Source organism: Canis lupus, chromosome 22 (assembly GCF_048164855.1).
Source record: "Canis lupus baileyi chromosome 22, mCanLup2.hap1, whole genome shotgun sequence".
Classification (NCBI taxonomy): Eukaryota; Metazoa; Chordata; class Mammalia; order Carnivora; family Canidae; genus Canis; species Canis lupus.
In genome coordinates, this window is record NC_132859.1 from 50,015,881 (window position 1) to 50,039,367 (window position 23,487).

General features: G+C 39.2%; 1 protein-coding gene across 1 annotated transcript in view; it reads left to right on the plus strand.

The window, feature by feature from the left end:
* ABHD5 (abhydrolase domain containing 5, lysophosphatidic acid acyltransferase) overlaps window positions 1-22,749 on the plus strand; it is a 34,402-nt gene extending 11,653 nt beyond the window's left edge. The window contains exons 2-7 of the mRNA XM_072793565.1: window positions 490-575; window positions 3,319-3,691; window positions 14,497-14,651; window positions 16,931-17,042; window positions 19,752-19,938; window positions 20,506-22,749. Of these exons, the coding sequence (XP_072649666.1) occupies window positions 490-575; window positions 3,319-3,691; window positions 14,497-14,651; window positions 16,931-17,042; window positions 19,752-19,938; window positions 20,506-20,595 (1,003 nt within the window). The 3' untranslated portion in view covers window positions 20,596-22,749. The remainder of the gene's footprint in view (window positions 1-489; window positions 576-3,318; window positions 3,692-14,496; window positions 14,652-16,930; window positions 17,043-19,751; window positions 19,939-20,505) is intronic.
* Window positions 22,750-23,487: the final 738 nt, after the last annotated feature.

Sequence of the window (23,487 nt, forward strand, 5' to 3'; positions counted from 1 at the left end):
TTTGTATTAGGGGTGTGCTCCCACTCTGAACTGGGAAATTTGAAGCTTAAAAAAAAAAAAGTCTCATCTCCTATTTTAGTAAGATTTCTCTCAACCCTGAGATTTTATACTTGCTTGTGAGCCTACCACTTAAATGAACCTACTCATGTTCTTTAACTTTTCTGCCCTTCCACCCTGATAAGAGGCTGTCTTATGGGTTGGAATAGAATGCCTTTTTTTTTTTTTTTTTAATCTTTTCTTGTTCTGCCTGTTTTTAATTTCTGCTTGGTTACTTGGAGTCTGGCTATCCATAAAGATGGATTTTGATATCTACTTGTAGGTTCACAGGCTGAAGTTGAATGTCTGTTCCCCAGTACTTTACTACAATGCTTTGTATGTGGATGCTGCTAGATATAGGTACCTTCGCCGTCACATAGTAAGTTTCCTTTTCTGCTTTTCTTTGAGAACAGCATTAACTTACCTCTTTGTATTTTCTTTTTGATGCTCTAGGTCAGGATGGCTAACTGGTTGGCTTCCCACGTGGTGCCCTACGTCTACATCACACCTTAAAGAAGCTGAAGAGAAAATTTTAAAATGTAAGGTTTTCTTTTTGTAAGTTAACTGAGCTGTTTGCTAAAATAGATCTAATAGATCACACTGCCCAGAAACTGGAGATAAGATTCTGTAGTGTGTTAACGTGTTGGCAAAAGTACTTTTTCCCTTTTGCATGGTGTCAACAAACATAGAAATGTTGGGAGGCAGGGGTTCTCAAACTTTTGGTCTTGTGTCCGTGTTATACTCTTAAATTAGTAATAGCCTTAAGGAGCTCTGTTTATCAGTTATAACCATCAGTATTTACCAATTAGAAATTAAAACAGAATTACTTAAAATATGTTAATTTATTCATTTCAAAATAATAGAAACTCATTATAGGTTAAAATAAATAACATGTTTTCTAAAAATAACTGTTTTCCAAACAGAAATGTAGTGAGAAAGTAGTATTGTTTGTAAATCCTTTTAATGTCTGACTTAATATAAGATAGCTGGATTCTTATCTGCTTCTGGATTCAGCCTGCTGGTAATCACATCTATATGATCTCTGGAAAACTGCTGCATACCCATCAAAGAATGAGAAAGAAAAGGTGTCTTAGTTTTGTGATGAAAATAGTTTTGACCTCATGGACCTCCTGAAAGGGTCTCAGGGACTCCCCAAAGACCCCTGACTACAATCTGATCACAGATTCTAGATGGTCCAGAACTGGTAGCCTTGTGTAGTGGAGTGCATACTAGAACAAGGTGACCTAGTCCAGGCCCAGATCCTACAGTCAGGTGGTGTCAGGTCTTGGGTAAGTCCCTTTCTCAGTTTCCCATTTGTTATCTATAAAATGAAGTACCGGGTAGGATGATCTTTAGAGTTACTTCTGGTTCCAGTTTCTTAGAATTTCTTAATTCTGTGTTACAGTGGTGTGCAAACCTTTTTAAAAATTCTTATGAGCACTGTAATTTATCCAAACCTGTACTGTCAGGGCAGTCCTGATATCTCTAGGTATACTTTTAAGCAATGGCGCTTATTATATAATTTTGTTCTGATACAGTTTAGGGGTGGATTAAGAGGGGCAATTCACATATATGATTATTGTGGATGTATGTGTGATGTTTGCCTTTGCTTGCTTTTAATTCTCTTTACACCGATGAATTTTCTTGTTTGTGCATTTTAATGACCCAGGAGTAAGTGACTGTAACTGGATATATCCATAGGAAGGGACAGTTAGCCAAATTACATGCATTTTTAGCATGAAAATAAATTTCTACTCAATCTGTGTACTTGGGTAATCTTGTTCTCTATAAAAGCTGGAAAAGTTGACTTTGTGGTTTACTAAAATAAAAAAAATTCTTGTTAGGAGATAGAAAAGAGTGCTAGATGCCCAGTTTATGCATTTAACAAACATACTGATTGCCTACTGCTAGACTCTAGGGATGCAAATAGGAATGAGAATTGGCCTTCATTTCAGTATCAGATATGAAAGCAAGTGACCTGTGATATATAGTGGGGTGAGTTATCTAATAGAGATTACAGATGGTTTTTTGGGAATATGCAGAAATCTATGTTCAGAATGCTGCTGGGATGCCTGGGTGGCTCAGCAGTTGAGTGTTTGTCTTCGGCTCCGGCATGATCCAGGAGTTCTGGGATGGAGTTCCGTATCGGGCTCCCTTTGGGGAGCCTGCTTCTCTCTCTGCTTGTGTCTCTGCTTCTCTGTGTCTCTCATGAATAAATAAATAAAATCTTAAAAAAAAAAAAAAAAAGAATGCTGCTGTGGTTTGGTTTGGTTCTATTGCTGGATCATCTTTCTAAACTGGTAGCATTTTTCCCCATTTGGACGCATGGGCTCTGTTAGTAATCTGAATGAATTCTGGGTTTCCTCTTTGCTGCTACTATGTGTTACAAAACTCAAGATTATTTCTTTGGTTAAAGGGCAGAAACTCCCAGTTCTCCAGTGTTTGTCCTCTGCAGATGAATATGTGCAAATAATTAAGTGGTATATATGAAGTATCACTATTCAGTTGATAATTTAATGTAAAGGAATTTCAAACTGGTTTCATCTTTAGTCAACTTGGGGGAGATTTAAAGTATTGAGTCCCACCGCACTGAAGGCAAGTAAAAGTTTTTATCTACAAAATTGTGATTCTTTGTATTTCCCAGGGAAATACAAAGAGAGGCACCCAAATACTAGGGAGATTATTGGACTTAAACCCACACTACCTGGTACCTCATGCCAGGGCTTCCTGCCATACTCTACTCTCTCTTTTCTACTACACTTTGAAGTAATTTAAGATTTCAGTTATGTGTTCAGTACAGGTACTGCTAGTCCTTCCCTAAATTCATGGTTACTTTTTAAGGAAAAATGTTTCTTTTGAGTCTGACTTCAGTCTTCAATGATTAATATTCAAGTGTTAGACAAATTCAAGGTATTGTTTTATTGTCTGCACAGTTAGAGATCTCCAAATAATGGGTCCAGTGAACACTAAGCTCCTCTCCCGTTCTAAGGATGTAAGATTCTCATTTGATAGATGTGAAAGGAAGTCCAAAGAATTAACATGACTTGCCAAAAGACCTTGAAACTTAAGTGCAATAGAACTTCCTACTGAGATGTAATATACAGTAATTGAGAATTACTTGCTTCAATAAGACATATGCTTTTTTTAGGATGGCATAATAAAGGCTAAAATCATATAAATGGATATCAGATAGTTTCTGGATTGTTAATTTCTGATTGCTCTGAGAATACTCCTCAGAAGTAGTGAAGCTAAGCAAAATTTCTTTTTTTATGTTTTCATTAGGTGTCCCCTGCACATACAAAAAAGAACCTGTTCTTATATCTAATGGAAATAAAATATGGACACTGAAGTTCTCTCACAACATTTCAAATAAGACTCCACTTGTCCTCCTCCATGGTTTTGGAGGAGGTCTTGGACTCTGGGCACTGAATTTTGGAGATCTTTGCACCGATAGACCTGTCTATGCTTTTGACCTCTTGGGCTTTGGACGAAGTAGTAGGCCCAGGTTTGACAGTGATGCAGAAGAAGTAGAGAATCAGTTTGTGGAATCCATTGAAGAGTGGAGATGTGCCCTAGGACTGGACAAAGTGATCTTGCTTGGACACAACTTGGGTGGGTTCTTGGCTGCTGCTTATTCACTTAAGTACCCATCAAGGTAAGTGATGCTGACCGAAGAGAGGCACCCAAATACTAGTCTCTAGTTCCTGTCTTTGATGGTTGTTGGTATCTGAGCCTTATAAGACAGTTTCTCTTAAAGGGGACCGAATCGCCACATCCGATGGCCGATTTAGACTTTTTTTTTTTTTTTTTTTTTTATTTATGATAGTCACAGAGAGAGAGAGAGAGAGGCAGAGACACAGGCAGAGGGAGAAGCAGGCTCCATGCACCGGGAGCCCGACGTGGGATTCGATCCTGGATCTCCAGGATCGCGCCCTGGGCCAAAGGCAGGCGCTAAACCCGCTGCACCACCCAGGGTTCCCGATGGCCAATTTAGTAGCTGAAATAATGATGTTAGGGTTTTCCCTACATATTGGTAGAAGGCTTGAGAAAAGACTTTCTATTTGCCTAACTTAGAATGTCTATGGTTTAAACCACAAGTAAAAACTTTTTGATGGTATTATTTATTGTTATTGTTCTCATTAGACCTATGGATTGAGCAGTGCTTTTCTAACCTTTTCCAGGTTGTAATAAACTGTAATATGAACCCAGAGGTGAGAAATTACAAGTCCTCAGTGCCAGTGCTATTCTTTTGGTTGAGAGCAAATCCCTCAACCTTGAGGCTTTAGTTTTCTCACCTGTAAAGTACAAAAAAATATATCTGCAAGATGTATCTGGCAGGGTTTTTATTATACTGTGCCCTTCCTTTATAGTTACAGAATTATTTTTCAGAGTAATTGAATTAATAACTTCAGAACTTTTGCCTCAGAATCTTGTAGCATCTCCTATCTTTATTTTCTCATGCTATATCCTATTATTTGTTTCATCTCTGAGTGGAGGTCACATTGGAGTGCTAAGAAAATAAAAACATTATTATTATTATTTTACTTTGATTTTGGAAAGAAACAAAAAACTAATATTTTATGTTGCCAATATATTTTTCCATTGAACTAAGTTTTAAATCCACAATTGCAACCAACTTTGATATGGAGGTCTCTGAACGAGACATGGGATGATGGTTATTTTCAGACTGCATGCATGTACCTGTGAAGCTGTCTCATTGCATTACTTCAGGTGTGCTGTAGACACAGAATTTGAAGTATAGAGCAGCAGCCCTGAGGTTTTCTTCCTCTTGAACAGTCGACTTTTTTCCTCCAGATTCTTTATCTCAACTTCAGCATTAACACTGGTTTTTTTGGAGAGTCTGTAGTCCTGTTTGTGGTAGATGGTTGTAGTCTTGTCGGTTGGCAGACCCCTTCTTTCAAAAGAAATCCAAATTTTGTTTTTCTAGTTGGCTTTTGAGGTTTACTTTCTTTTATTGTGTCCTACTCTCAATGCAAAGTAAAAGAAGGAAATGGATACTTTTCTGGTATAAGACAACAGGGCTATTGCGGGGAGGTTGAGCTTCATTTGGTTCTTATCAGAAGTTTATTATGTCTATCTTGTATTTATTCCTTGGCAGCATGATATGGGACTATGTGGGGTATACTCTGGTGGTGAAACCCTTAAGTCTTAGAGTTCTGACTCTTCATGGCTATCTGTTATTTAGGTCAGTTGGTGAGATTTTTTTTTTAAACTTATTTCTTATTTATTGATGATAGAGAGAGAGAGGCAGAGACACAGGCAGAAGAGAGGGAGAAGCAGGCTCCATGCCAGGAGCCCGACGCGGGACTCGATCCCGGGACTCCAGGATCACGCCTTGGGCCAAAGGCAGGCGTGAAACCACTGAGCCACCCAGGGATCCCCCCAGTTGGTGAGATTTTCATTTGCAGTTGCGAAGTGCTCTGAAGAAATCAGCGATTCAGAAGAGAATGAGCACTTTAAAACCATCTATGAAAGAGAATAGCAACATAGTCTGGATGACATGGTGGGCAGAACAAGTATCTAACACAAAGCCAGTGATCCCTGCATTGGACTGTGTTTTAGAAAATGATTTTTGAATGCTTAACGCCTAATGCTAGAAATAAAACCAAAGTACTGTGTCAGGACCAAGAATCACTAAGTGTTAGTAATAGATGAATATGAGAATGCTTGAAATAATTAGCATGTTTAAATTGGCCAATTGCTGGGATGCCTGGATGACTCCGTGGTTGAGCTCTGCTTTCAGCTCAGGGCGTGATCCTGGAGTTCACAGGGATCAAGGTCCACATCGGACTACCTGAGGGGAGCCTCCTTTTCCCTCTGCCTAGATCTGTGCCCCTCTCTCTCTCTGTCTCTCATGAATAAATAAAATCTTAAAAAAAAAAAAATTTGGCCAATTACTGCCCAATATGTGAGTAGAACTGTGTGTAGACCATGTTGGATATTCAAGCTTCTATTCTTAATTCTGTTCTTAATTGCATAACTTACATTATTAAACACAAGTTAATTTCAAAATAGTGAGGTTCTTCGGAAATTTAGATACACCAAATCATGTATGAAATTCAGTCATACCACTTTGGTTGACACATAGTGGGTGCCAAGTGTTAAATGAAACAAGGCAGCCATCAGAGTAAGGTGGTTCTAATGCTCTTGTGGTCTACATGAACAAAATCTAAGCCTTTAAGTGCCTCAAGGTTATGAAATTAAAACTGAAGAACATCAATCACATAGCCAGCTAGAGTTTAAGCTACAGCCAAACAGATAATTTCCTTTCTTTGCTTCTACACCTTCTCTATATAAGTTTATTTACCCAGCTCCTCCCACCTAACTACTCAGGTTTGACACTGCCACATTCTAATTGATTTCTACTCAAATTCTTAAAATTTTCAGTATGCCTCAGTTAACAGTTTTAAGTGAGAAAGGAGCTACCTACTCTAAATGTCTCTTACATAGCTTACTTGATTCAGCTTTTTAAAAAGATTTTAATTTTTTTTAGAATAGTTTTAGGTTTACAACAAAAATGAGAGAGAGATTCAGACATTTCCCATATAATTCCTGCTCCTGCACACATTTTTATTATATTGTCTGTTTTTATTATGCTGTCATGAGATTAAAATAAATCTTAGCTTTTCAGAAAGATTTTGCAGGGAAGGGGATGAGAAGAGGGGAAAAAATGGTCTAATAGAGATCAAATTAGATTCATTTGATTTCTCTCATTCACAGTGCATCTTTCCTGGTCTCTCTTTTTTTTTCTCCTAATAGACTTTGGGAGAATTACTTTTTTCTTCATCTCCTCAAGTTTAACAAATATAATCTTTCCTTTTTCTTTCTGAAGTAAAATAGTTTCTCCTTAATTCTGTAATTCTCCTTAAATTCTATTTCTATTCTATTTCTATTTAGGAAAAAAACACAAAGATAACATGTTTTACTTGTCTCAGTAAAAAGCTATGTCTATTCTCATCTTTTATGGGCAGTCCCACTCTTTTATTCCTTGTATGTGTGTTTTTGTTTTGTTTTGTTTTAGGATTTATTTATTTATTTAAGAGAGCATAAAAGAGCACACGGGAGCAAGGGGAGGGGCAGAGGGAGAGAGAACCTCAAGTAGACTCCCTGCTGAGTGCAGAGCTTGACATGAGGCTCCATCTCACGCCCTGGAGATCATGACCTGAACCAAACTCGAGAGTCAGAGGCTTAACTAAGCCACCCAGGCACCCCTTTCCCTTGTTTATTTTTATAGGACAGCTTGAGAAGAAGAATGAAAATGCCAAGTTTACTGGTTTAATGTACTGGTTTAGAAAGCATTCTTTTGCTAGAGAACAGATAAAACCCAATCCATTTATTTTCTGATTTTTGGTACATTATGTCAGTCCAGTGCTTCAACTCTATGAGCAGCAGAGTGCTTCTGTCCATGGAAGCTGTTCCATGGCCTACTTTGTGGCAGTGATCACGTATTTTCCCAATTTTGGAAACTGAGCATTCATCTGTTGTGGTGCTTTATGTAAAAGCACCTGGATGATTCCTCCATTGAAATATTGGTGATGGGGGATCCCTGGATGGCTCAGTGGTTTAGCACCTGCCTTTGGCCCAGGGCGTGATCCTGGAGTTCCAGAATCGAGTCCCACATCGGGCTCCCGGCATGCAGCCTGCTTCTCCCTCCTCTTGTGTGTCTGTCTCTCTGTCTCTCTCTCTCTCTGTCTATCATGAATAAATAAATCTTTAAAAAAAATATTGGTGATGACTGAAATACTCTAACATTATATTCCAGCAGGTTGGTTGTGTTTACAGAATGTTGAGTGCCTATGTATTTAGAAGGCTTAAGGTGTGCTGGGGAAGAGACACAACCACGTAAGGAGCAGGAAGCTGCTAAGGGTTGTAAAAGGGAGTGGGCAGGTCTGTGAGAACTCTTGATGAGAACCTGGCCCATTGTGGTATCTTAAAGAAGTGCAATGTAAGCTGAGGTTGAGTCCCCAAGTGGAGTAGCAGGAGAGCATTCTAGGCAGTGGGGACAGAAATTGCTAGGTGGACATGTGGACTATTCAGGAAAGGCCATGTGACTGGTGAGCAGAGAAGTTATGAACTGGTTTGTAGTTGGGTCCTAGCCCCACTCCCATGTTTCATCCCCCCGAATGACCTTCCTTTCTCTTTGTTCTCTTACCATGATGTATAATACTTAGAGATGCCATGGTGGTGTCACAATCTAGGGCCACTTGTGAAATGAGGTGTTGTGGGCTGCCATTCTACTAAACCTTCATCAAGCTGTGTCTGATCCCCTTAAGGTGGGCATGGGGAGAGAGTAAAGTAAGCCAGCAGTAATAGCCAAACATGTCCTCTCTTTCCTTTTGTCTGCGCACTCGCTTTTTGCTGTTAATTTTCCTTTCCTTCTGGCCCCTACTGTTCAGGACATCATAAACAGCTTGTTATAAACTAAGTAAAAAGAGACTGTAAAAAGTTGTATTAACCTAGAGAGTGTTTAGCAGAGAGAAAAAATACAATAGAAGAGGTTGCAACTGGTCTCTACTTCTGCACTAAATGACTTTCAGATCATCTGACCTTGCAACCTTGCCTGGCTCTGGTTCCTGACTGTACAGAGCTGGGTGGAGCATTTCCTGTCAGCCTGTCTTGAGAAGAAAGGCTGCTCTACTTGACCTGAAGTTGGAGATCTTTAATTTGTTGTTCTCTGTGTCTGTTGCATTCGCATTCTCCCCGCAGGGGCTTGGAGCCTACAGGGAAATACCTGGGGCGAACTTCACTTTGAGAATGCCTTGTTTGTACGCCGACTGGAGTTCTTCCTGTTCCTTTTCCTTGTTCTGTAAGTGGGTCCTGTAGATTCCCTTTTGCATTTTGGTTCTGGATCTGATTGTTCTTCTGTTGTATTATTTCTGGCTGGTGGTTGACCTTAAAGCTCATGAAAGTCAGGTGTATATAATATACTTAGTGAGCATTCAGACTCAGCTATCCCAGCCTGTTCGAGCAGATGTTATCCACTGCTTTGCCCTTTAGGCTGTAATCTGCTCACCCTCTTCAAATTCAAGACCTACTCTGATGACTAAACTGAAGAAGAATGCCTCTTTAAATGTTTGGAAACTGATGGGCTGTTTTCTTATTCCTGCTCTGCCAGTTCTTTGTTTTTCCTGTAGTTTGAATCAGTCTCTTGATTCTTGACAAAGATGTCTGATAGGATGATTCACCTGTGCTGTCTGGCTAGACCCATTCCTCACTCCAGGATATGAACTAACAATTGCATCATGCTGTCCTTTATGGAATATTAGAAGCTTAGTTCTAGATTACTGTAATATTTAGATTTAAACCAAAGAACTGGGATCCCTGGGTGGCGCAGTGGTTTAGCGCCTGCCTTTGGCCCAGGGCGCGATCCTGGAGACCCAGGATCGAATCCCGCGTCGGGCTCCCAGTGCATGGAGCCTGTTTCTCCCTCTCTCTCTCTGTGACTATCATAAAAAAAAAAAAAAAAAAAAAAACAAAAACAAAGAACTTCGGTTTCTTTAAACCAAAGAACTTCTATCAGATGAGATAATCTTTTTACTAGAAGAGTTGGTGAGAAGATCACCTGGGAACTTCATCTGGTGCAACGCTATAATAACCTGTGAGCCAAAACCTGACTGATCATGCTTTCCTGAAGAATAAAAGTTAAATTACTCATTGCTCACATGGTTCTAGCCATCGTCTTCCTGTGCTCCCTGAAAAAAGTCTTCTCTAATAGTCTTCCTAGTTTTGCTACTATCAGTAGCTAACATTTACTGGACATTTATTATTCGAAGCCACAGCTTAAGTGCTCTGGATGGTCTATCTTTTGAATAAGTCTTACAACCAAAAATAAACAACAGTTATTTTCTGAGGCCTTTTACATGTAGAGATGCAGATGATATGTAATTCCAGTTCAGACAATTCTGCAGAGCTTTTAAAAAATTGTTTTTGGGACACCTAGGTGTCTCAGCGGTTGAGCGTCTGTCTTCAGCTCAGGGCATGATCCTGCAATTCTGGGATCAAGTCCCACATCGGGCTCCCTGCATGGAGCCTGCTTCTCTCTCTGCCTGTGTCTCTGCTTCTCTCTGTGTGTCTCTCATGAATAAATAAATAAAATATTTTTAAAAATTATTTTCAAACTTTTTGGATTGTAACTCCTCAGAATTATATATGTATGTGTCTGAAATAAAAGTTTCATGGAATGATACTCATGCCTGTTACATATTTTTCTATTCCAAATTATACAATTAAAAAGACCACAAGACCACAAGGGCACCTGGGTGGCTCATTCAGTTAAGTGCCTTCAGCTCAGGTCATGATCCCAGGGTTCTGGCTCAACCCCACTTTGAGCTTCCTGCTTGGTGAGGAGTGTGTTTCTCCCTCCCCCTCTGCCTTTCCTCTCCCCTCTTCTTGTGTGGGTGGTCCCTCTCTCTCTCTCTCTCAATAAATAAAATCTTAAAAAAAAAAAAAAAAAAAAAAAAAGACCACAGACTGACCCTGACTCTTAAGTAGATTTTACTATATAAGAAATAACAGGGGATCCCTGGGTGGCGCAGCGGTTTGGCGCCTGCCTTTGGCCCAGGGCGCGATCCTGGAGATCCGGGATCGAATCCCACGTCAGGCTCCTGGTGCATGGAGCCTGCTTCTCCCTCTGCCTGTGTCTCTGCCTCTCTCTCTCTCACTGTGTGCCTATCATGAATAAATAAAAATTAAAAAAAAAAAAAAAAGAAATAACAGTGATGTTCTACTGTCATCTGGAGGGCCAGAAAAATCCAGACTGAACTATTTTTTTTTTTTAGGTTTTTAAATATTTTATTGAAAGAAAATAAACAGCCAGGAATAATTTTATTTTTTCTGGAAAAATTAATTCTTCCAAAATTATAATGAAATTATTCAAGATTGAATTGCAGCAGGATAAAATCGGCTTTTGAATGGTTTAGATACAACACATATCTGCAAAGCTAAATAAGCTTACTGATACTGAATCTTTTACATTAACTGAGTTTATTTTCATAGTACCAGTTGTTTTTATGTGTTATATAATCACTGAACAATATTTCAAAAATGATTTAAAATGACTGAAAAACAAAGATCTCCAACATCTCCGAAATAAGCAAAATATCAGTTAGAATTCGAACATTTACCGTCTTTAAGAAAAAGATTAATGGCTTAATCATTGTCTATTCCTATCAGATGAGTTGAGAATATGAATGCACTCAGAATTTTTGCTTGTTTTGCCAGCGAATATTGTACTACTTATTCACTGGTCTTAAACTTTCAATTCATATCCCACATCTTAATAATCCAGAGTTTTGGGTTTTTTTTTAAATCTTTTTTTTTTTTTTAATTTTATTTATTTATGATAGTCACAGAGAGAGAGAGAGAGAGAGAGGCAGAGACACAGGCAGAGGGAGAAGCAGGCTCCATGCACCGGGAGCCTGACGTGGGATTTGATCCCGGGTCTCCAGGATCACGCCCTGGGCCAAAGGCAGGCGCCAAACCACTGCGCCACCCAGGGATCCCAATAATCCAGAGTTAAAGGCTTTCCACCATGACACTGGATAGCAGAGCTTCCTTGGGGCTATTAAGATGGGCCCCCATTAGTAACTGTTTTAACCTTCACCGAACAGGCCTAGCCATCAATCTCTTTCCACCTGCACACTCTGATTTGCAACAACGATAACACGAGACCTGGATGAAAAGATCACGAAAAAACGAATAAGAAATACCCTAGAAGTTATCATCTTCCTCTGGCAGAAAACCAGGGATTTTGTTTCTTTAACAGAGAGAAAAGACACAGATTCAGTTCCTTTATGCAGCCATTGCTTATTGCATTTTTTTATCTCAATTTTAGATAAAAATGGAAATAGGGTTACATGGGAAATTATCATCAACATCTAGAGAATCAAAAAACAAGATGAGACTTATTCTATGAGTATAGTTATTCTATAGTATAGTTTAAAAAAAAAAAAAAGATTTTATTTATGAGAGAGAATAAGCTAAGGGAGGGGTAGAGGGACAAGCAGACTCCCTGCTGAATGAGGAGCCTGACAGGGCTAGATCCCAGGACCCTGAGATCATGACCTGAGCTGAAGTCAGATGTTTAACTGAGCCACCCAAGTGCTCCTATGATTATAGTTTATAAAATTTGTATATTCTAAAAAAATAAATAAATAAAATAAAATAAAATAAAATTTGTATATTCTTATAGACAAAGACCAAAAGGAAACCTGGAAAAAAATACTTCAAATGTTTACTGAATATCTACTATGTGCTAAGCTTCATGCTAGGCTGAAGACACAAGATAGAACAATTGTTGGGTCAGTTAACTCCCTTTAAAAAAAAAAAAAAATCTTTTCTAGTATATATACCTTGCATAGTTTGTTAAACCGGCATTAAGAAAAAAATTTTTTTAACTGATATTTTTATCTAGGGATGCTAGTTTGAAGATCCATATTAAAGACATGCCAAAACTAAGGCAGAAACAAAGCAATTACTTAGCTAGAAGAGACTTGACCTTCTCATGTTTTCCTTTGTCCCCTCACCCCCTTAGGTTAGCCGGTCATTAAGAACATAGAACAGACTGGGCAGGATCCCCAAATGAATTCATAACAAAATTTAATTATCTTTGAGGGTAAGGTATTTTTTAATAAAGAGTTCATTTTTCTCTTTAGGAGCTAAGTGAATAGTGAATAATACTAGCTATTTCCAATGGGAATTTCTGCTGCTTTCAACTAGATGACTGTTTCATTAATTCCACTGATACCTCTGACATGCCTTTCCCTCCCCTCTTTTCCTCTCCCTCAAATCTTACTGTGGACTGTAATAAGAGGAATTTAGGAGGAAATCAATATCAGTTGGCCTGTGCCATTAAAGAATAAAACAAATTCCTTTCCATCACTCTTCCCATATTTTAGGAGAAAATAGTCTCCTAAAACTTTTAAGCAGAAGGCACTCTTTAGGATATGGAAATCTCACTTAACATGTATCTCCACCCAAATTGGTAGTTACATTCTCCACATTTCATCGATGTTCTGAAATCTAGAGTATAGAGTTAGGACTGGCCTAGAGTTTATAAAAGTTAAGTTTTACCTTTACTGAGATGTTATCTTGTGTTGCTTGGCCTGTTCTTAGGAGATAGATCTGTGTACCCAATGGCTTGTTGGCATTGGTTATTATGCTGGAGTCAGGGAACGGATTTTAGCCCTACTTCTACATGTTCTAAAGCAGGCCACATGGTGTGTCTCAGCTTCCTTCTCATCTTTGAAGTGAAAGGCTGGACTGAGTATTCTCCAAGAGCCCTTGGAGCTCTGGGTCTGTGCTCTAAGGCTTTCTCTTTGAGAAAATGCAGTCAAAAGCAAAGGCCTCATTAATAAATCATCCTTATCTGTGGTGGCAAAAATAATAAAACATTTTATATTGGGAATAATAGCCATCTGTGCTCATGTTCTGGTTTCAGTTATGACTTAGGAAAGGGACCTTAGAATCATTCATTGTCAGTTCATCCTTGAGAAGGTTTTGGTGGCATTTGTTGGCCTTTTTGGTTATAGTTGAGTATCATTTGTATCATGAGGACCTTTATGCCTTATTTAGGATCTGTATGACATGATATCATGATGCAGGCACATGGAAGTATTGTTGATAGCTTTGGTTTTCCCTCATCAGGAAGAGGTTTTCATAAGATGGAAAAATTAAAACTATTAGTGATACAAAAACAATTTTATATAAGATTTGGAAATTTTCTGTCTCTTTGGTCAGTAAAGAAGAAAATTAGGAAAGGGTTAGGAACAGAGTCTAATGTCAGTATATCATGATATTGTGTGTAGGGTAGATACGCTCATGTTCACCAATCTAGAATCCCAAACTAGGGGAAATTTCAGCCCATATTATTACATTATCTCTGTGTTTGTGGAAAGTTCATTTAAAAGTCCTTTTGAATCCATCTAAAGTGCAAATGCCTCTTATATTTTTAGAATGATTGATTCACAGGGGTAACTGTTGTTGGTGTCCAAAGCTATTTTATAAGTGTAATATTAATCTTCAGTGATTTCTGCAGTGTCATCCTTGTGCTATATGCAACCATTGGACTTTTCTGAGTGGACAGTGATCTGTATTCTCATTGGAGTATAGCTTCAACAACAACAAATACCATTCCTCAAGAGTAGCCACATGGTTATGTGCCCTTCCACACACCCTTTATTATCCACATTTACATATATGAAAAAGGATGCTCTCTTCCTACCATACACCTCTCAGATCCTACCAATTCTGCAAGTTTACATGTAATAAAAACATGATGAAAAAAAGAACGTGATGTAATTGGTCAGCCATTAGTCTTCTCTTTAATGTGAAGGTTTTTGAAGGTGGTTTATGCTGCCTTTGCTTCATAAATTGTGTTAATTCTTTAGAGTCCTAGGGTGAGTTTGCCAAATGAAATTATATCTGTTCTTCCTTCAACAGGGTTAATCATCTCATTTTAGTGGAGCCTTGGGGTTTTCCTGAGCGACCAGACCTTGCTGATCAAGACAGACCAATCCCAGTGTGGATCAGAGCCTTGGGAGCAGCACTGACTCCCTTTAACCCTTTAGCTGGCCTCAGGATTGCAGGACCCTTTGGTGAGTGCTTATATCTGTATCCTAGGAAAGCAAAATGTTTAGATTGGTAGTAGGGGAGTATTTACTGATGGCCATTGTTAGAGTCTTAAAAAACAAACTGAATCTTTCTCTCCTCCTCCTCTTAATTACTAAGTTCCTTTTTTTCCTCCTCTAAAAAGTAACAGTCCATGCATCAAAATAATGAAACCAGGATAATCTCAAAGAGGAATCTTTATATGGCAAATATTGGAATTAGCAAAACTGAGAAGGTGGGAAATGCTGCCGTTGGGGTTAGTCAGCCCAGGGTATGGGGAGAAGTGCAGCATGTTGACTTGTTGGGGACATTAGAGAGCCTTTGGCTAGTTGATGATATGCTGCTGGCAGATCACAAAGCCTGACTTGATTGCCCATGGGGATAACATGTACATATGCTCAGGTCCTCAGATTTCTTTCTTGCCCCATAATGTTAGAATGTTAAGAACATAAAATCGTCCTTTTCCACAGACATTTTAGGGACTCCTGATTAGTATTTCTGGTCATATTTTACCAGTGTTTAGTCTCTGATGTAATTTTATTTGATTCTCAGCTCCTCTGTCTTCACCCAAAGCCAGGGGAATTTCCTTCCCTCATTGTCACCAGTGGTGATGGTTTGGACCTCCACTTTCCCTCCTATAATTTTGTATCAGTGAGGAATGCTTTTAGCTGCAAGTAGCTGAACACCTAAGTGGTTTAAACCATAGGACCTTTCATTATTTCCTTAACAAGCAGGCTAGAGGCAGGTGGTTTTAGCATTTAGCTAGTAGCTGGCTCATTGATGTTGAGGTTTGTGCCTGCAACTGTGACTCTCTTGATCTTTTTCCTCTTGGTGGTTGATGGCTGCTGTGGCAAAAAGCCTCCATTCCACAGAGCAGCACTCTGAGCAAGAAGAAAGGAGAGAATAGAAAATGGTCTTCTCTGCATAATGCTTTATCAGGGAAGACAGCCTTCCTTGGAAGGCCCCAGCAGGCCTCCTTATGTCTCTGTGCACCCCTAGTTCTTCCACTAGCAAAGAAGAATACATTTGTGTGGCTGATCAATTATCACTTGTTGCCAGGAGCTGGAGTGAGGGGCCCACTTTCCTGGGCATGTTGCTGCCTAACTGATAGGTAAGAGTCAGGTTCTGTTAGATGAGAAGAGAGGCATGGGGGTAGGGAGGGAGTTGGAATAACTGCTGCAGAGGGGATAGTAGATTCTGCTACCTACCCTCTACCCAGGCCCAGCCCCTCTTTGCTCTCATGCCTCTGTTTGGGATAGGGAGAGCCTTGGACTACACATGGATTGGGTTGGTGACTACACCATACTCCCTCAGTGCTCTGACAGCCTATCTTCCTCACCCCTCCTGGGTAGAGCCACTCCTCTTAGGTGCCTGGTCTTCCTTTGATGGGCTAGTTAAGAACTTCATTCAGTCTGTACAGTCTTGATTGTGCATGATTACAGTTATACAGGGAATAATTAAGGAAAGAGTTACAGTATGAAAAGAAACTAGGAGATAGTGGTTGGGGAGGGAGGGTACCTGGGAGGGGCCCTCTCATGCCATACCCTCTGTCTCCCACTATTGCATGGTTGGGGTTGGGCATGATCTAGAATATCAGCATCATAAGCATTCTCCATGGAGCTGTACAGTTCCTTCAGAGGTAGGAAAGAAGACCAATAAAGAAGTTAGACCTTGTTAGAATAATGGGCAGTGATAACAGAAAGGGAAACTGGCTAGCCCTTGGAGCCCCAAGAGGGAAAATAGTGACCAGATGGAGGCTTCTACTCTTCATCCTTTTTCCTCTGGGCAAAGGATGCCCTACCTCTCACCTCACAAGTGGATGGCCTTAGCCACGAGGATTGACAACGTCTTACGCAGAAACCCTGGGTTTATTTTTCCACAGAAGGACTTGTGTATTCCAGTTTACTTCATTTAAATACTAATGTGTTAAAATTTGTGGGAGAAATACAAGTTAAGGTAACTCAGACTGCTCTGTTCACCTGCCATATTTAATAGAATTTATTTGCCTACAAAGACAAGTCTTAGAAAATTAACTTGTATGTTTTGGGCTCCTGAAGTGCATCTATAAGGCAATATACAATACTCTTTACCTCTTATTTTAATTCTTAGGGAACTTGAGGAGAGCAGCTTCTAGGATCTGTGCTCGTTTCTACCTAAAATATATACTTAAATACACGTAATTTTACTCATTCTATAAGAAACACAAAACCTTTCTGTTAGTCTGTCAGTAAACTATAACTTAAAACATTTGTTTTCTGTTATGTAGGCTTAAGTCTAGTGCAGCGTTTAAGGCCTGATTTCAAACGGAAGTATTCTTCAATGTTTGAAGATGACACCGTGACAGAGTACATCTACCACTGTAATGTGCAGACTCCAAGGTAAGGATTAGGATTCTAAATTTACCCTGTTAGTGTTTTACACTTTTGTGTGTATGGGAATACTCTAGGAGATTTTTATTAGTAGTTAACTGACTAGTACTTCTTAATTTACACATGTATACATGGAGTGCCTACTACGTAAAACAATTGTTTTACATGTTACAAACTGGATGCTAATGAAAGACTGAGAAGCAGGAGGTCCTGTCTTCCCCAGAATTGCTTATGGATAAGTTGAGGAAGCTTTGGTCCTGGACCTCTGAGAGGTGGTTAGAGTTGAGAGATGAAGAAGAATTTCAAATAAAACAGCATTTCCACACTGAGTATGCATGTTCTACAAAAAAAAAAAAAAAAAAAAAAAGGGCTGCTGAATTAAATAAAAGTTAATGGTTTTCTGTACTGTGGATCTTCTTAGAAACTTTTGCTATGTGCCAAAAGGGTATTTAGTCTCCCAAGTGTCTGGGAGATGCCATTCAGCATGGTTCCAGTTCACATGATGACTACACCCCTCTTTTGCTGAGCACATTTTAGTGACCCTGGATCAGCATGAGAAGCACTGCTGTAGTGAGTGAAGAGTGAGTGAGGCCTGGAAGATGGGGGAGGGGGACTTTACAGGTGTTTTGACAGTGATTAGAAAAGGGGAGAAAGAAGGAGGAAGAGCAAGAGCATGTGAGCCCAGAAGCCACAGGGAGCAAGAGGGCCAAACAAAGGTGTTTCCTGTTTTTTAAAATATATGACTTATGAACATTAGATATATGGTACCAGTGGAGAAAGCCTGAAGATAGTAGGGAGCTGGAAGGAACCTGGAAGATAAGACCCTGGAGTTGCCAGGGAGAGGGTCTAGCAGGTAGTAAGCAGAGAGCTCTGCTTCTCATGCTTCATGGTGTACCAGAATTACTGGGGGAGCTTATCCAAAATGTGATTCCTGAGCCCTGTTCCTAAGACTAACTCAGTGGTTCTGGGCTGCATCTTTACAAATGCTTCAGATGATTCCTATGTAGGTGGACCGTAGGCCACACTTCAGAACCTTGAAGTGGTACTTCAGCTTTTCCAGGCTTGAGACTTGGGTACAAAGCCAAAAGACTCAGGGCAGAGCCAACTTCCCTCACCGTTGGCAGAGAACACGCACACCTGCTTTATTAAAGGGTCGAGGCTGTGGCAGCTATCAGGATGGAGCCAAAGTCTTAGTCTTTTCAATACTATACATTAGAGATTCTCTGGAGTGAAGGAGGCTGGAAAAGTTTGCGGTCCTGAAGACATTTGACGTTTTATGACTCACTAGGCTGGGTCTGGTGTACTAGGGCTTCATGCTCTACTGACTTGTTCCAACAGTATTTAGTGGTCAGTCCCAGGTACATCATCTGTTTTCTTGCTTGGTCTCTGTGCTTATTCTTTACTTCCATTTCAGGATTACATGTGCCTATGTAGTGGTAGTTTATTGTCTTTCTTGTGATTGAACTTAATTCTTCATAGCAGACAATTCTGAGTTATTCCTAATATTGCAAGGAAACAGAAGTAACAGCAGAGTGGATCTATCTTGGCAGTTTGCAAAGTGTTTTGTGTTCTTTTGTGTGATAATCAGTCACGTGTGGCCACAAGAGAAAACACAGAGGCTCAAGAAAGCAAAGTTTATTATACTCGCAGGTCCTAGAGAGGGGGGTCACTGAATGCCAGGAAAGGGTAACAGGGAAGCACCAGATTTTGGTCAAGTGGCAGAAAACAGCAGTGAAGAGAAAGCTGAGGCCAGAACTTTTATTGGGGGGGGCTCTTTAGGAAAGGCAAGGCAGGGGCATATGACAGACAGTTTAAGATTGGGTGGTTGAATAATTTGGTGGGCTCTTAAGATATAGGGATAGTTTCTCATTGTCTGGTAGCTGTGGCCCTAGGATAATGAAGGCAGAGGAATGTTGCCTCCTGGATGTGTGGGTGTACTGGAGAAGTATGGCTCTGGATTAGTTAGTTGCTACATGACAGCCACGTTCCCAGTTGAATTCTTTGCTGTGTCTCCAGGAGACACAGTCTCTCTCTAGCTAAAAAGGTTTTTATAAACATGAAACATGGGACGCCTGGGTGGCTCACCGGTTGAGTGTCTACCTTTGGCTCAGAGTGTGATCTTAGATTCCAGGGATTGAGTCCCACATCGGGCTTCCCTGCCTGGAGCCTGCTTCTCCTTCTGCCTGTGTCTCTGCCTCTCTCTCTCTCTCTCTCTCTCTTTCTCTGTGTGTGTGTGTCTCATGAATAAATAAGTAAAAAAAAAAGAAAAAAAAAACCTCTTTATATGCAGAAAATAATATAAATACACAAAGAATACTTAATCTGCATTTCTTCTTATCTTGGTATTGGTTTTTTAGTATTACAGGTAAAAAGCTGGTGCCATGCACATGTTGAAAAGCTACCTTCTGCATTTGAAACAAGTTACAGTGAAAAAAACATTTTAACTCTCCCCCACAGGAAATTTAATAATGATAAGGTTGCATGTTTGATTTAGAAGAGGGTAACTTTTAATTACCTAGAGTTTAAAGCATCCTCGTTTTTCTAAAAGCATATATCTTCCGTGGGGTTTGTTTCTTACACTTTCTAATATTTTCTGTTTAAGCTGAGGTTTGTCTTAAGTGAAGGGAGAAACTAAGTCTGAGTGTTTTCATGGAGGTGGGGGTACAGTACATATTCTTCCACAGAAATCGTATGTGTTTTGTTTTCCTTTTCCTTAAGTGGTGAGACAGCATTCAAAAATATGACTATTCCTTATGGATGGGCAAAAAGACCAATGCTCCAGCGAATTGGTAAAATGCACCCTGACATTCCAGTTTCAGTGATCTTTGGCGCCCGATCCTGCATAGATGGCAATTCTGGCACCAGCATCCAGTCCTTACGACCACACTCATACGTGAAGACAATAGTAAGTGTGTGGGTTAGTTTGGGTTTTCAGTTGTAGGTGAAGCCTGCTGTATTATGTTTGTCTTCAGTGAGATTTCAGTTAGTCCCTGTGCTTTCAGATCTGAGTTAGACCAGCAGCCTGCATCAGGACCTGATGTCACTTGTGATGAGGGACAGGGCTTGTCCCACACACATCTTAATGTCTAAACTGGCCGTGCCTGTCCCTAGAGCTATGGCATCTCTGAGGTGGAGAGGAACATTCCAGTGGCACCTGACCAGCTCCCACCTCACAAGGCAGTGTGTTCTCACTTGGTTCATTGGATCTGCTGGCCCTGTCATTAGTAGTCAGTTTAGAATAGTTTTTTGCATATAAGATTTTAGCAAGGCCCAATAGATTCTTCTCTTTATTCTCGGATTGTTTATTTGATGGATATACATGAAAGTTACTACAAATCAGTGTTGTTCATTGTTTTATGTTTTATTTCTTTATAGCTGTTCTCACTTTCATTGCTAAGTGTTTTTGCTTATATCATTGTGTTTTACTAAATGCCTTTGCTCACTGACCTTCCAACTCCTTTTCCTTTCCCAGGCCATTCTTGGGGCAGGGCATTATGTGTATGCAGATCAACCAGAAGACTTCAACCAGAAAGTGAAGGAGATCTGTGACACTGTAGACTGAGCACGCTGAAGAGAATGTGGGAGAGAGAGCCTGCAGACTGACATAGTTTCTCAGCAATACTGTGCATTCTACCGTGCAGAGTGAGGAATACCACAAAAGAACCAGGCAGGCTTCTTTACTGTACTTCGCACATATTTTCTTTATGAAGTTGCTGCTTGCACATTTAATCCAGTTAGTGCCTTCTAGAAGAATGGCTTTCCTTTCTCCTACACAAAATTGAAATATTCAAGAGTCTCCGAATCTAATTAGCTTTAATAAAAGGTTATTTGTCCCTCTGCTATACTGAAAAATTGTAATTTTTCAACAGAAATTTTTTTGATTTCTATCTATCTTTGCTATGTCAGGTACTTTTTATATTTCATTCTATATTGCCAATTTTAAAAAATGATTACTGGGTCTATAATTTTATATACTGTAAAGGTGCACTTTATTTTCTTTGCTTGTATTTACCTTGTCTAATAACTGATATAGTTAATCACAGTTTCATGTGTTTTTATGTAAAAAGCTATCACTTGTTTAGAATCTTTCACTTCATTTTTGAAATGGAGTGAGGAGACAGCATTTTGGCTAAAAAGATGGGAATTGATCACTAGCATTAATTTTTCTGATTTTCCTCTGTTGTCTAAGGCTACAAAGCCATGCTCAACATTTTAAATGTGGTCCATCCTGATGTATCTGCAGCAACAGAACTCCTTGAGATCTTTTATATGTGAAATAATTCTATACTTTCAGGGAAACATGACATTAGTATTTAAGTGATTTAAGTACCTAAAAGCCTTAACTAAAAGTTAGTCCTTTCTTCCCCCATTAATAAGATTCTTTTCATGAGCCAGGATGCAGCATAAGGAACAAATTGCCTTCTGAGGGGATATTAAGACTGCTATCTTCCAGTAAGCCTATCATATATTGTCATTAACCTCTAACTCCTGTGTAGATGGGTGCTAAAACTGGATTCCATTTTTAACCACTAAAATACAAAAATAGGTGGTGCTATTGCATCTCATGGCACCAGAAATGAGATAGCACTTGGTTATTGGGTTTTGTTTTTGTGTTTGAGGTTTGTGTTGATTAAATAATATACATACTTGAAGCTATGTATTATAAGAGCTATATAAGATTGATTGAACTGTTTGACAATAACTACCATCACGTGTAACACTTTCTTGCTGTTTTAAAATGGGGAAAAACTTTGAAACTGTGAAAGTTGCCATGTGGTAACTGGCTGCTGAGAAGACCCTCCAAAAAAGAAAATTGAATAGGACTGTCATTAACCAGGCTTCTTTGCTTCATGTTTTGCTAACATTGCTTGTCTAGGAGAAAGGTGGTTATGTAAATAAAAACAGTGAACCAGAGCAAATAATGATTTAATGTTTTTGACTATTGTGTTTTTTAGATGGTTAATTAGGAAATCTAGTTAGGAAATATAAGATTGAATCACTGTGGATTAACTGCCAGAAAGAGCAACTGTTCTATTTTCAACGTTGTCTTCCCTACAAAGGAATAGGTAGATAGAGTGAAGTGCAAGAGATAGCTTTCCAGTGAACAGTTTGTCTCAGTTGGCACTTTAGCTAGGTAACTGCAAAAGGTAGCATGAGAGCGAAGACATGTTGTCAGATCTCTCTACCTAAGAACAAAAGTAGCCTGTACTTTTCAGTTAGTATCTTAGAGTGCTAGCTCCAAACCTTTAAGTGGTATACAAATAATTTGGGTAATATTTTTGTATTTTTGACACACTCCGACTCTTACTTGGGTAAATGACAGTTTTTACTTGCACAGCAAGGTTTCTTCAAAGGAAACTTGGTCCCAGCTTAGTAAGTAGAGTTCCTGGCCACAGATGTGTCAAGTGATTCGGGAAAAAGTTGTACCCAAATGTCAAGTGGAACTTATTTTCCTACCAACTGATTTTGCTTTATTTGAGATATATTGTCGTAATTCTTTTTAGAAGTTAAATTTTCCCTTGGGTTATAGAATATGTAATTTTGTGAACATTGAGCTAGCAGAGAAGGTCAGAATCCTCAAATTCCTAAAAATAAGTAGGTGCTTAATGTTTTCTTAAAAATCTATTACAGTATTTGATCTTTGCTAAATTATGCACAATGTACTTTTAACTTTATTTTGCAGAATAAATTTTATTTTGATAGTTGCAACAAGTCAGCTGCTGTATATTTTCTTGAGTTTTTGGTATGGCCTCATCTGTTTATACTAGTTACTCATAAGACCATGGATCCAGTGTGTGGGTATAGTGACGCGTGTTGGCATTGGGTGGGAAGGCTACTCTGCAGTATGCCGACCTCCATATGTGGTGGTTCCTGTGTTCATGCACCCTTAGTGTGATGTCTATTTCCTTCTAAAACTAATTTTCAAGAGAAAGTTTGCCTAGAGTTGGTTTCAGAATATTATTTAGAAAACACTTTTGAAGTGTCTCTGTTTATGTAGATATGTTATATATGTGTATATGCATATGTATTATATATGTATATAATTACATATATATTACATATATATAAAGGGTGTCATTATGTGGAAGAAAACGAAGTTCAATCCATTTCTCATACTGCACAAAAATAAAATCTGAATAGATCAGAGACCCAGCTGTGAAAATGAAGCCTAAACAAACTACAAGAAGATATGTATGAAGGAGGGAATCTGAGAGGAGGGAATATAATAATCTGAGAGAAGGGAAAACTTTCCTGTAACTGAAAATCCAGAAGCAATAATGGAAAAGTTTGCATCTTTTTTTAAAAATTTTTATTTATTTATTCATGAGAGAGAGACAGAGATACAGGCAGAGGGAGAAGCAGGCTCCATGCAAGGAGCCTGACATGGAACTTAATCCTGGGTCCCCAGAATCAGGCCCTTGGCTGAAGGCAGCACTAAACCGTTGAGCCACCT